The sequence below is a fragment of the Panthera pardus genome, unplaced genomic scaffold (genome assembly GCF_024362965.1).
Source record: "Panthera pardus isolate Hobbes unplaced genomic scaffold, ASM2436296v1 HiC_scaffold_17, whole genome shotgun sequence".
Taxonomy (NCBI): domain Eukaryota; kingdom Metazoa; phylum Chordata; class Mammalia; order Carnivora; family Felidae; genus Panthera; species Panthera pardus.
Window position 1 is genome coordinate 132,416,589 of NW_026526732.1, and position 13,819 is coordinate 132,430,407.

The following is a 13,819-nucleotide window of genomic DNA, read 5'->3' on the forward strand; positions in this document are numbered from 1 at the left end:
AGTCAAACCATAATCTCTGCCATACTCATCGTGCCAAGACCACAGATGATACTGATTTTGCCTCAACTATCTCCACTGCTTGCTGGCAGCTGAAGGCTATGTCTTTACCAGTGCTTACTGCTCTTCAGTGAGGTTCCTGGAGGAGCAGTTGACTTTTTAGGGGCTTACACTTTGCTTTGAGAACTTGGGACAAATTACCCCTGATCTGGATCTGAGGATTATTTAATGGTCTCAACTACTATCACATCAGCAGTAGTCACTAATAATTAGGACACAATGTGGGACAGAATCCAGATGCTCTTTAGCCCTCCTTCTATCCTAGAGTGAGGCATCCTTAAGGCTTGCCTCCCAGAGATTGAAGAATTTCCCTCTTGGTGAGAAGGAGGAGACCATTAAAAAAATTCATTAGGATAAAAAATTCTCTTTGCCGTGGGGCACCTAGGTGGTTCAGTCCGTTAACCATCTGACTTTGGCTCAGGTCATGATCTCATAATTCGTGAGTTTGAGCCCTGCATTGGGCTCTGTGCTGACAGCTTGGAGCCTGGAAGACTGCTTTGGATTCTGTGTCTCCCTCTCTCTCTGCCCCTCCCCTGCTTGCTCTCTCTCTCTCTCTCTCTCTCAAAATAAACATTGAAAAAAATTTTTTTACCTTCTCTTTGCCATTCCTCTAAGGAGGTATAGCAAATTTTCTAATGCATAGGATTTGTGGTTCTTGCCTCTATAATCCCTAGCATTCATCTGTTACCTGTATATATTAGGCTCATAGCCAGGCCCTTTACTAGTCATATAGGTACTAGAAGGAAGATGGAAAGCCGTTACTAGTTGAAATGGGCTTTGTTTGAGTTTGACATTTATGACAGCATCTTGAATATGTTAAACATGTTAGTATAAAAGGATAAAGTTTCTCTGGAATTAGAATTCTTAGAATTAAAGGGGCACCTAGATGGCTCAGTTGGTTAAGCATCCGACTTCGGCTCAAGTCATGATCTCATGGTTCATGGGTTCAAGCCCCACATTGGGCTCTATGCTGACAGCTCAGGGCCTGGAGCCTGCTTCAGATTCTGTGTTTCCCTCTGTCTTGGCCCCTCCCCCACTCTCTCTCTCTCTCAAAAATAAATAAACATTTAAAAAAAAGATAGAATTAAAAATGAGGCCTATATTTTAACCTTGAGGCAATTTTGACATATTATAAGGATCAGACTAGTAGTCAGGAACTGGGAATTATCCATGGGCAGTCAAAGGTGTTTTATTCCATCATCTAATTGAAGGAATAATGTATTACCTCATCTTTAGTGTTTTGTGTTATTGGAGATTCACTTTTTATTGAGCAAGTCTTTAGGAAATACCATAAAGAGAGTAGTGAGCACATATGCATTCTCAAATCCAGAGAGGAGAATGCTGAAAATAGAAGCCAAGGAAGACTTAAAGCTTTACATACTTTCCTCCCGGGTTTGATGCCACTAATGGAAAAACAGTGTTGTATGCATCGAGTGGAGATGCTAATTAGACAGCACAGCAATGATCCCAAGGCTCTGATCCTGGGGTTTCGTGAATTAGGAAACTCAGATTACCAGAGTGGAAAACTTTCTCAATAAATAGCTCTTCTAGCTTTAAAACTATTAGTCCAACTAAAAAAATTGGAAATTAAAAAGCAAAGGAGGTAGAGACAACATGTTTAGGCACACATGCTCTATTAGAGACAGAGGTACATCCAGGGCCCAGAACTCATACTTCTTTTTTTTTTTTTTTAACGTTTATTTATTTTTGAGACAGAGAGAGACAGAGCATGAACAAGGGAGGGTCAGAGAGAGAGGGAGACACAGAATCTGAAACAGGCTCCAGGCTCTGAGCTGTCAGCACAGAGCCTGACACAGGGCTCGAACTCACGGGCCCCGAGATCATGACCTGAGTTGAAGTCGGACGCTTAACCGACTGAGCCACCCAGGCGCCCCTGGAATGCATACTTCTAATACTCATTTGCCTGAAGACAGCTATGTGATAGAAAATTACAAGAGTGAGGATATCATAAATACATGTCTTCAGTTATTTTGAAACCCTTTCCCTTTTCTAAAAACACAGTCCAAAAAATCACCGTAGTGTGATTTCATCAGTAGAACAGAATAATCCCAAAGTGAGGTGACAGATTTCAGGAAGTCCTTACAAGCTTCAGAGCTATCTCGTCACCTTCCAGTTCTGTTTCTAAAACTCTGTTGCTTTTGCCATGAATTCTAAGGAGACTGACACAATTTAGTATTATTCCAAAGAGAAACATGGTGGAAAACAGAGATCATAAGTTGTCCCATCTCCAATAGAGTTGGATTTTATAAGATCTAATGTAAAAAGTCACTACTTCTATTCTGCTTGTTTCCTAAACTGGAAAACTGGTATAAATCCTGAAGTAGAGGTAAGGTAAAAAGGAAAAATGGTCTCCACTTCTCCCTTGTATGTTTTCCCTACTACAATGCTTCTCTTTCAATCGTATTCACACACAAGTAACCATTTCATTAGTCTTTCAGTTTTGGTTACAAGCCCTGAGTCTGGATTTTGTGTCTTGTCTCTACTGCTGTGTCAGTCAGTGTGTAGAGTGGGACACTACCATAGATATTTTAAGCAGAAAAAGAGTTAGTGCAAGAAATTTTGTTTACAAACTCTTTGCAAAGACCAAGTTTGCCATTTTTTTTTTTAAAGTAAACAAGCATACAGCGCAACAATTGAACTCTTGGGCAAAATGAAAACTATATTCACACAGAAACCTGTACATGAATGTTTACAGTAGCTTTATATGTAGCAGCCCCAAACTGGAAACAGCCCACATATCCTTCAATACGTAAGTGGCAAAACAAACTATGGTACATCTATACCATGAAATAATTCTCGACAATAAGAACACCAAACAAACTATTGATACACACATCTTGGATGCATCTCCAGGAGACTTAAACTGAGTGAAAAAAAACAATTCCCGATGATTACAAGCTGTATTATTCCATGTATGATACTTTTTGAAATGACAAAACTTTAGAAGTGTAGGACAGATTAGTTTCCAGGGATTAGGGGTGGTGATGTAAAAGGGCAACATGAGGCATCCATGTCAGAACTACTCAGTACTTTGACTTTGGTGGTTGATGAATGAACCAACATGTGTGATAAAAGGCATTGTATAAACACACACACTAACACAGACACATGCACAAATGAGTACAATGGGGGAAATCTGAATAAGACCAGCGAATTGTATAAATGTCAATATCTTGCTTATAATACTGCACTGCAATTTCTGAGGAGGTGACAAAGAGGGAAATTGGGTAAAGGGTACATGGGATAACACTGTGTTATTTCTTACAAATATATTTGAATTGTACAATTATCTCAATAAAAACTTCAGTTAAAAACTTTTTTGGGTCATAGAGAGTCTTACATCTTTTGACATGAAACGCTGTTGCCAGGAACACTTAAACATCGTGCCTGGGGTCCTGCTTTGAAAAGCATTCACAGAATTACAAGCTGAAGTCAGGTCTTCGAACACCATGCTAGCACTTTGCCGTCCACAGAAGGTGACTGACTTAATTGGTCCAAACACTGACAGCCTCTGGATTACTGACTGGAGGTCTTCAGCGAGTTGCATGTTCTTCTTCACCCATATAGAAAGGGAACAAATGGAGCAGTAGTACTATTAGAAAATAAACAAGAATCTTATTTCCATTTTTCCCCATAATTTAATAAAAAAGGCATGAAGGGAAAATTGGGATATTTCATTGGAAATAAAAGCAGTGTTCTGGATCAGTAATTACATAATAAACAAAAACAAAAACTTTTTTTGTAAGGGTGGTAGTGCTTGGGTGGCTCAGTCAGTTAAGTGTCTGACTCTTGGTCTTGGCTCAGGTCATGATCTCACAGCTTGTGGGTTTGAGCTCCATGTCAGGCTCTGCACTATCAGTTCAGAGACTGCTTGGGATTCTCTCTCTTCCTCTTTCTCTGCCCCTCCCCCCTCTCAAAATAAAGAAATAAACTTTCAAAAACAAACAAACACTTCTTTGTAAGGGATGGAGGAACAAAAGCCAGGGAACCATCGCTGGGCTGTTGATGTCAAGGGCATACCACCATAGCTCCAAGCTAGAATTTAGGAAACTGCTGCTGCTGCCACCCTACTGGCTGTTGTACTCATGAAACTTGTGTGACTAGACCCAAACTTGGGGTCTAGTTGCCAAAATTCTCAGGTTAGTTTGACTAGAAGTAGAAAGATGGCCTTTGTTTTACCTCAACCTACCAGACGGAGGGGGAACATCTGATTGCTGTGAACTCAATTTGCTTCCAAAATATCAGATGCAAAATGATCTGGGAAATGTGGGCTTTAACATTTCAATTTTTACAGATAGTAAATGGAATGGGGATTGAAAGGGTCAATCATGATATTTACCATAACCAGCCACTAGCTATGTGACCTTAGGCAAGTTTATTAACCTTTTTGGTCCCCATTTTCTATCAAATAGAGATCATTATAAATGAGATATAGCATAGTGCTTGGCACATCTTACTGCTCACTTAATACATTCTAGTCATTATCATTGGTTTTCTAACCTGATGTATGGTGAAAGAATATTACAAATGTTCCATAGGTTAAAAGCAAAGAACGATTAAAAAAGAAGAGATAGTTTGGAGGTGAAAGCAGAGGTCTTATTTTTGAATACTTCACGTCTACTCAATGTCAAGTAATAAAGATGTGAAAAAACTTATTCAGCATATTAAATATTGAGTACTAAATATACTTATTAAGCATAGTAAGCATATTAATTATATTTATTAAGCATATTAAGTATTAAGTATAGAATGGTTGATGCTGTGAACCGAATTGAATCCTCCCAATATTCATATGGTAAAGCCCTAACTCACCATATGATGGTATTTGAAGACGGGGGCCTTTGGGAGGTAATTACATCATGAGGGTGAAGATCTCATGATGAGATTATTTCCCTTATAAGTAGAGACAGGAGAGAGATGATGTCTCTCTCTTCACCATGTAGGACACAGCAAGAAGATGGCCCTTGGTTATCCAGATGGAGAGCTCTCACCAGGAACCAAATCAGCCAGTGAATACCTCCTCTGAACTCAGAGCTATTACTATCCACTAAGTAGCACATCCTCCTCAGAGATTTGTTTTGAGTTGACAGGACTTGTTATGGGGTTGAATTGTGTCCTCTCCTCCCCTCAATTTTATGTTGCAGACAACCTCCCTGCCAGTACTTTAGCACATGACTTAATTTAGAAATAGGGTCATGGCAGAGGTAGTTAAGCTAACATGAGGTCATATTGAGTGGGCCCTAATCCAGTATGAGTGGTGTCCTTATAAGAGGAGAAAATTTAGACACAGATACATGTACAGGGAGAATGCTATGTGAACATGAAGATGGCCATAAAAAGCTAAAAGAGAAACTGTAGAGGAAACTAACCCTGACAATCCCTGATTTGGGATTTTCAGAATTGTGAGGAAATAAATTTCTATTATTTAAGCCACCCAGTCTGTGGTACTTTGTTGTGGCAGTCCCAGGAAACCAACATACAGCCCTACCACCTTTCTTCAGAGAAGTTTTCTAGGGAAATATCCATCACTTTTCAATCTTTCACTGTGTCTCAGAACTACCATTTCCCTCAATATTTTGTAATTATTTTATTTATAGGACCTACAATATCATCAATTTTCTATGGGTCTTCTATTGTTATACTTCTACTGTCATACTAGAAAAGGCAAATGTCCAGTATTTAGTGGTATGATAGGAGGTCTCACAGCTGCAGGATAAACTTGGTAGGTCCTCTCTGAATAACCACTTTTTTTCAGCAATTTTGGGGAAAATATTAAATAATGTATTTGAAAGTATATTTATATTAAAACAAACATAACTTTTCAAGATAATTTAGTAGATTTCAAAGACATTTCTTGCTTATAGTAAGTTCCCCTAAATGAAAGTGTTCACTGTCTTGTGCATCAGGGCCTCTTCATTAACCATTCAGAGGCAGCCTTCTACTATTGCATGTAATACACATTTATTCAGTTGTTCTATGTATAGAATAGACAGATGAGGGACAAAGTGTGAAACCAAAGACAAGTCTATCTATAAAGGTAAGGAGTATTCCTGAGGAGCTTAGGGGACAAACAGATTTTAATTTTAATTTTTTTTTAATGTTTATTTATTTTTGAGGGAGAGAACAGAGCATGAGGGGCAGGGGCAGAGACAGAGAGGGAAACACAGAATCTGAAACAGGCCCCAGGCTCTGAGCTGTCAGCACAGAGCCTGATGCGGGGCTCCAACTCAGGAACGGCGAGATCATGACCTGAGCCAAAGTTGGACACTCAACCGACTGAGCCACCCAGCTGCCCCAAACAAATTTTTTTTTTAATTTTTTTTTTTTTTTTTTTAACGTTTATTTATTTTTGAGACAGAGAGAGAGCATGAACGGGGGAGGCAAATTTTTATTTTAAACCTGAGTTTTTCTGATTTGGGGATTTGAGGTCTGTAATAACTTGCATGATAGGTTGGGGACTCTCTAGTCACTCACTTTGTGATTTGGAGTGATGATCCGAGGTGATTTACTGCAGAGAGGAATAGCTGCAGATAAGCAGAGCAGTGGAGACAGGGAAGTTTTTGTCTCTTCTGTGGATTCCAGCCAACTGCTTAGGTACACACACCTGCTGCCCTCCCAGTGTGTGAGTCACCTCTGCTCTTCTCTCTGCCCAACGTGCGGCTGCCATATGGAAGCCAATTCAGCAGACATCAAGCTAGGACCCCACCTTGCATTTGAATTGTTATTTTTTTGAAATTGGCCATGTCTAGGTTTATAGGACCTTGCAGTCTTTTCAACATTTCCTTAAGTTGCACATGAGTGAGGCCAGACTTACTTGTACTCTGCCAGACCTCTGAACTAGAATACTTTGAATCCAGTTACTTGGAACTTTGTGCCTGGTTCCAAGCTTCAGGGAAATATGAGAAGAGCCAGAAAGCCAGGATACAGGTGAGGTTAGTCTTAACTCACATCTGTGACACCATTTAGGGTCCTTGTAACGCTAGTGCTTTCAGTACACATAAAACCAAACTCATCAAAAGGCATTGCAACAGGTTTTCATAAATTATTTATCAGAGCTAATGGCCCCAGGCCCTGTGACGCCTAGATTTGGAATTCAAGGCTTTCTCCTTACTTAAAGGTCAGTCCATCCTTTCTCTCAGCATCCTCTGGAACTATTAGCATTCCTGGGAGATTCAGAGGGGCGGAGGACAAGAGATAGGGGTTCCAAGGAGGGTAAGATGGTGAAGTCTAGGCCACTGACGGCCCGACCTCTCCACGCCAGGCCTTGCCAAGGGACTGGCCAGGCGTAAAGACCTGGTAACAGTTCCCTTCCTGAAGCTGCCTATCACACCCGGACAGAGCAGACACAGCCCAGCGGCCAGCCCGCCCCTCCGGCGCCCCACCCCACCCCCGGAGCCCGCGCGGCCAGCAGCGGAGGGGGCGTGGCGTGGCCCTGCGGCCGTCGGCGGGGGGCGGGGCCTGCCGCGGGCGCAGAGGGAGCGTCGCGGGCTGACGCGAATGACGCGGCGCCCGCCAGGCCGCAGCCCCGCCGCCCGTCAGTGGGGCCCGCCTCGGCCCGCCCCCGGCCCTCCCCTCCCGGCCTCCCCAGCGCCCCTGTCAGATTGTGGCGGCGGGCCGCGCGGTGCGCTAGTTCCTTGCAGCCTGGGCGAGGAGACTTGCGCGCGGGCACACCCCCACGTCCCTTAGGCGCCGCTGCCTCCGCTCCACTGGCCTCCGCTCCGCCCAGCCTTCTGCCGCACGCCCGTAGCGACATGGCACACGCGGCGGTACGCTGCCCCAGCGCTCGGGGCTCTGGGGACGGCGAGATGGGCAAGCCCAGGAAGGTGGCGCTCATCACTGGCATCACGGGCCAGGTGAGTGCCGAGGAGGGGGTTTGAGCCGGGCCTGCTGCTGCCGGGGCACATGTACGCCTTGCCCCGCGCTCGGGGCTGCCCGCGTTTCCAGGAACAGCCTTCTGGGCATCCCGGAAGGTTTCCGATGTGGCTTGTCGTAGAGCTCGGAGACAAGATGTGTCTTGTGGAGAGTGTCCTGGATACATTGGATGCTTCTAGGCTTACCTTGGGGGCGTGGGGGCGTGTGTTCTACTTGGGATGTGGTCCTCAAACCTGAGCAAGATTACGCTCTCTCACCTGTCCTGCCGGCGACTGGAGCGCTTGTTTTTCCAAGCCCTCTAGGGTGCACTTCCAATTCAGTTCTTTAGAGATCCTAGTGCTGGAGGAGGGAAAGGGACTGGTTTTCTGTGAGAGAGAGTGTGTGTGTGTGGAGTCAACTTGCTGTATTTCCGTGTAAGGGCCAAGGCCACTTACCTGCTAATGCTTGGGAAGCAGGGGAGTTCTTGCTCTTTTCGTTCCCGCCAACCAGATTTCCAGACGAAAAGACAAAATAAAAGAAAGTAGTGCCGTGGGGCCACAGACCAGGAAATGTTTTTGTTTGGGGAGTACACCTCACAAAACCTTTTTAAGTACACAAACTCCTGAGATTCATGTTAACACATTTGAAGTGTATGTGACAGACTGGTCCAAAAGTTAGGCTAGGGTTCTATTTTCAAATAAAAGGAGTTCCTTGAGTGAGATAATCATGAGGAGCTGTCCTGCATGTTGGAACCCACATGTGCAGACTGAGCGTGACTGTTTCTGACAGTCATCTCTTAGAGATGTTGCAACAGGTAGGACCCGACCACTGTATCTAACCAGGCTGTGCTGTGTGAGATTCATTGGTGATGGAATAATTTTGCTCATGTATTTTTGTAGATAGTATTTCTGGAGATTTCCTGGTAGTGGCTAATATTACTCTGTAATGAAGATGATAATAATAGCTAATAAATGTTGTGTTTATTATGTATTGATCACTTGACTAATATTAACTCATTTAGTTTTTACAAGTACTCTTTGAAGGGGATTTTTTTTTTTACAAACTTCACTTTACTGATGTGGAAAGTGAGGCATGGGGGTTTGATTTGCTGAAATCAAACAACTAGAAGTGTCTAATTCGGATTCAAACTCTTCTCACAAAGCACTCTAGCATTAGAAAAGAAGTTGGAATTGGCCAGATGTAGAGTCAAAGAATATTAGACAATTTTAACTACTGGATATCTGATTAGTTTCTGATTATTCATGCATCTTACTTTGTTTAAGGTAATTACAGTAAACAACTGTTTGAAAACTGGTTGAAGAGGTGTGTAGGACAAGGATTTGAGGTTGAGGAAGTGAACCATTAAATTAGTCAAGGGCCCATATGCTTCCAGGTCACGGCCTACATACTTTTTTTTTTCTCTCTAATGCTGAGGACTCTTCCAATTTCTTATACTAGATCTGAAGGTCAAATGTTTACTAAGCTTATATGAACTCTTGAAGGTAGAGATTTTTTTTTTTTTTTTTTTTTTTTTTTAGTACCATTAAGAAATTAGTTAAGCTGTTAATGTAACTCTGTTGGTATGGCTTATACCAATTTGAGTGACCAACACTGTGAATCAATGCAGGTTAGAAATAAAACCTTGTTGAGAGCTTTGAACACAGTCATCTGGTTGGTACTGAGTGACAAGGGAGGAGCAGAAGTGGCCCCCACTGTAGTTTGTCCTGTAGGCTGCCACAGGGGAGTCTTTCTTATACATGTGTTCAGCATGCTATGCCCTGGCCAGACACTTTTGGTTCATCACTTCATTTCTGACTTTAAACTCCTGCTTGAGTTTCAGGCTCCTTTTACTCTCAGCACCAGCATTTTAAGCTTTCCTCCAACATTCACCCTCTGCATTATTCCTTTCCATGTTGAGTTGTTGTGTTGGCTTCCATAGCCCCTGGCACAATGTTGAACTCTGTATTGCCATGTAAATCCTTGTTAATGGAATTTAATGCCCTGCTATACTTTGCATTTATCTTCTAGGACAGTGACTCCCTACCTGGGTATTAAGGATCTCCAGAGGACTATGGAGTTAATACCAGAGGTCTGAAAATCTATACGTTATTATTCATTTTAAAAATAATATTCAGTGAGAGCTTACTGAGCCACTCTGCCAAACATTTTATATCCCTACCTTAGGGGCAGATACAATTTTTATTCCCAATTTACACCTACCTAAGTAAGGTTAAGAATGTTCCCTGGGAATGCACATCCAATGAGTGTCAGAGCTGAGATTTGAACTGAGAAGTTGCTTAGACCCATTTTGTTAACACACTTCTGTGGTAAGCTACACACAATTAAAATACAGTTCTGTGTGTGTGTGTGTGTGTGTGTGTGTGTGTGTGTGTGTGTGAGAGAGAGAGAGAGAGAGAGTGAGGGAGAAAGAGAGATTGTTTTACTCTAAGAAGTCTCAGATTCAAGAAGATGAGGCAGACACCATTGCCCTTAGGGCATTCGTGTCATTGTGCCATGATGGGCTCTTAAATGGGTTGTCCCAAATTCCCACTTGAGAATGAATGCAGATAGCCATGGTGCCCTGTATGCTATTTATCATCTCTAGTATTTATCATCGGGCTTCATAGTCTAGCTTCAGCCCCCCTGTCTATTCTTAATACAGTAGTTGTGAATCATTTTCTCAAGTTTTTACCTCATTAAATCACCTTAAAGAAAAACAGGCTCTGGCTTTGCATTGCTGCCTCTAGGCCCTCTACCAGTCATCCCCAAAGCTCACCTCCATTGATTGTCTTAATTGTGCTTGTGGTTCTTTACTACATATATGGGTGGAACTGTTCTTGCTGTTGTGTGAATACTGTCTCTTTGTACCTCGTTGGAGTCATTTTGTGGCTGAATGCCCTCACACGTTGTACTCCTTTTCACTCTCCTAAAAGCCTCTGTGCACTCCAAGTAGTCCTGCCAAATGCAGCCATTCCATGAACTTTCTTTGTGTTTACATATATGCACCCTCCCCATTGGCTTTATAGGTAATTTACATATCTTGGTTCTTTGGTTGGTGAACTGCTTCAAGATAGAAACCTTTTCAGCATATTATCTCCCACATAGTTTTAGTTAGTGGGCTTTCAAAAATGTTGACTTACTCTTCTCATTAACAACACATCTTTGTTCCGTGTCTGCAAGGTACAATGCTTATTTTGATGCTGGTGGGAGTATAAAGATATTTAAATTTACTCATTGCCCACTGGGATTTCACAGTCTTTGAAGAACTTAAGACAATGCACATGAAAAAAGTAGTGTTGTACAAGTATGTTAGGGGCCAAATGAGTGGTTTATCTAACCTCAGGATTCTGGGAGAATATAGGTATTGTACCAACAATATAGGTATTGTTGAATGCTAGAAATAGCAGGGACTATATTGGGGTGAACAGCGTGCATAGGAGTGCAGAGAGGGGAGGGTTTGGGGACAGTGAGCACAGATACAATAATAACAGAGGGAATTTAACTTATAAATTAGTTATACCCTTGCTCATTTCCAAAAAGATTCTGAGGTGGCATCAATAAAAAAACACATCATTGGACCATCATAAAAAGAATGAAAAGAAAAAAAGCCCCAGCACCCCAAAACCACAGAACAGGAGTCTGCAGTGAAGGCAATAGAAAGGTGGAGGTAGTGTACCAAAACCCAAAACTAAGAGGTGGCTGCTGTCAAGGTGGACGTAAGATTCAACTTTGAGGTTCCTTATAGTCAAGACAAAGTGATAGGTGAATGATAGGTGAGTGAAACTTTTTATTAGTATTACATTCTTAGAGAAATAACTTAAAAAAAATGTTTATTTATTTTGAGAGAGAGAGAGGGAGGGAGCATGTGCACAAGCAGGGGAGGGGCAGAGAGAGAGGGAAAGAGAGAATCCCAAGTAAGCTCTGCACTGTCCGTACAGAGCCTGATGTGGGGCTTGATGTCACGAACCATGAGATCATAACCTGAGCCGAAGTCAAGAGTCAGCTGCTTAACCAACTCAACCATCCAGGTGCCCCTAGAGAAACAACTTTTAAACAACAGAACAACATGATGCACAATATGGTTGATAGTAGTTTTTTAAAAAAGACACTCATCTCCCTGGGACACTTTTATTACTCCCTATTGGATGACAAAGGCACACTTTTTTGATAGAGACTTAGATAATTGAATGGTTAGTGTTTGTGAATTTTTCCCTTTTTTAAACATATACTTTCTAACATCTGTTATTTCAAGCTGGTCCCTGCCAAGAGAGCACGCAAGTTGGAGCTGTAGATTACTTTGTCAGGTATGTTGATTGTCAGTTTAATGTTGGTGTTTTAAAAGTGGAAGAATTTGACATGGTGAGGTCCTTCTCACTTGTAAGTTGGTCTAGATTTTCTTTGGGAAGTGGTTTAGATCTGGCCAAACATTTATGCAAGTACCTATTCAAGGTTCCACATTTCTGCATCATGACAGATGGAAGAGAAAGCATTTATCTTTAAATAGTCAAGAGGAGTTAACTTGTCTGTGTTTGGAAGACAACAAAAAAACTTTTGGTCCCTTTGGGTTATCAAGGTCAGATTCTTTAAGTCATATTTTGTTTCAGAATTTTTTTTTTATGGCTTATTTTTTATTTTCACCGATTTTGTTTCATTTGAGCATACTCTAGCTTCCATGAAACAATCCTGGCCTTTAAAGAAAACACGTTAAATGGATAACCTAATTCCCTGGACTCGGGTGGCTTTTGCAGGCTTCCTTTTCTTCATTGAAGGGTTAATTTAGCACATTAGAAAATAATAATTGGGAATTGGCAGGAAGTACCATTCTCCCCACAATTTTCCTTAACTCCTTTTAATTAATGCTTCAATTGAATTATAATAGATGAAGGGGATACTACCTCTTTTGGTTTTACTTTCTGATGCATATTCAGTTTCCCACAAATTTCTACATTCCAGTATAGGTATCAGAAACATCACTTATGGAGATGGAGATTTATTTTTTATATTTATTTATTTATTTATTTATTTGTTTGTTTATTTAATATGAAATGTATTGTCAAATTGGTTAACATACAACACCCAGTGCTCATCCCAACAGGTGCCCTCCTCAATACCCCTCACCCACCTTCCCCTCCCTCCCATTCCCCCATCAACCTTCAGTTTATTCTCAGTTTTTAAGAGTCTCTTATGGTTTGGCTCCCTCCCTCTCTAACTTTTACTTTCCTTCCCCTCCCCCATGGTCTTCTGTTAAGTTTCTTAGGATCCACATAAGAGTGAAAACATATGGTATCTGTCTTTCTCTGTATGACTTATTTTACTTAGCATAACACTCTCCAGTTCCATCCACGTTGCTACAAAGGGCCATATTTCATTCTTTCTCATTGCCACGTAGTATTCCATTGTATATATAAACCACAACTTCTTTATCCATTCATCAGTTGATGGACATTTAGGCTCTTTCCATAATTTGCTATTGTTGAAAGTGCTGCTATAAACATTGGGGTACAAGTGCCCCTATGCATCAGCACTCCTGTATCCCTTGGGTAAATCCCTAGCAGTGCTATTGCTGGGTCATAGGGTAGATCTATTTTTAATTTTTTGAGGAACCTCCACACTTTTCCAGAGCAGCTGCACCAGTTTGCATTCCCACCAACAGTGCAAGAGGGTTCCCGTTTTTCCACATCCTCTCCAGCATCTATAGTCTCCTGATTTGTTCATTTTGGCCACTCTGACTGGTGTGAGGTGGTATCTGAGTGTGGTTTTGATTTGTATTTCCCTGATGAGGAGCGATGTTGAGCATCTTTTCATGTGCCTGTTGGCCGTCTGGATGTCTTCTTTAGAGAAGTGTCTATTCATGTTTTCTGCCCATTTTTTCACTGGATTATTATTTTTT

The 13,819-nt window shown here is 41.7% G+C and overlaps 1 protein-coding gene across 3 annotated transcripts in view; it reads left to right on the plus strand.

The window, feature by feature from the left end:
• The first annotated feature begins 7,588 nt into the window (after nucleotides 1-7,588).
• Nucleotides 7,589-13,819, plus strand: part of GMDS (GDP-mannose 4,6-dehydratase) — a 624,172-nt gene continuing 617,941 nt past the window's right edge. The window contains exon 1 of one of the 3 annotated variants that reach the window (XM_019419915.2): nucleotides 7,589-7,931. In XM_019419915.2, coding sequence (XP_019275460.1) covers nucleotides 7,830-7,931 — 102 coding nt within the window. In that variant the 5' untranslated portion in view covers nucleotides 7,589-7,829. Of the gene's footprint in view, nucleotides 7,932-9,985; nucleotides 10,019-13,819 lie in introns of those variants that run through there. The other 2 variants (XM_019419914.2, XM_053904946.1) reach the window with 2 other exon arrangements.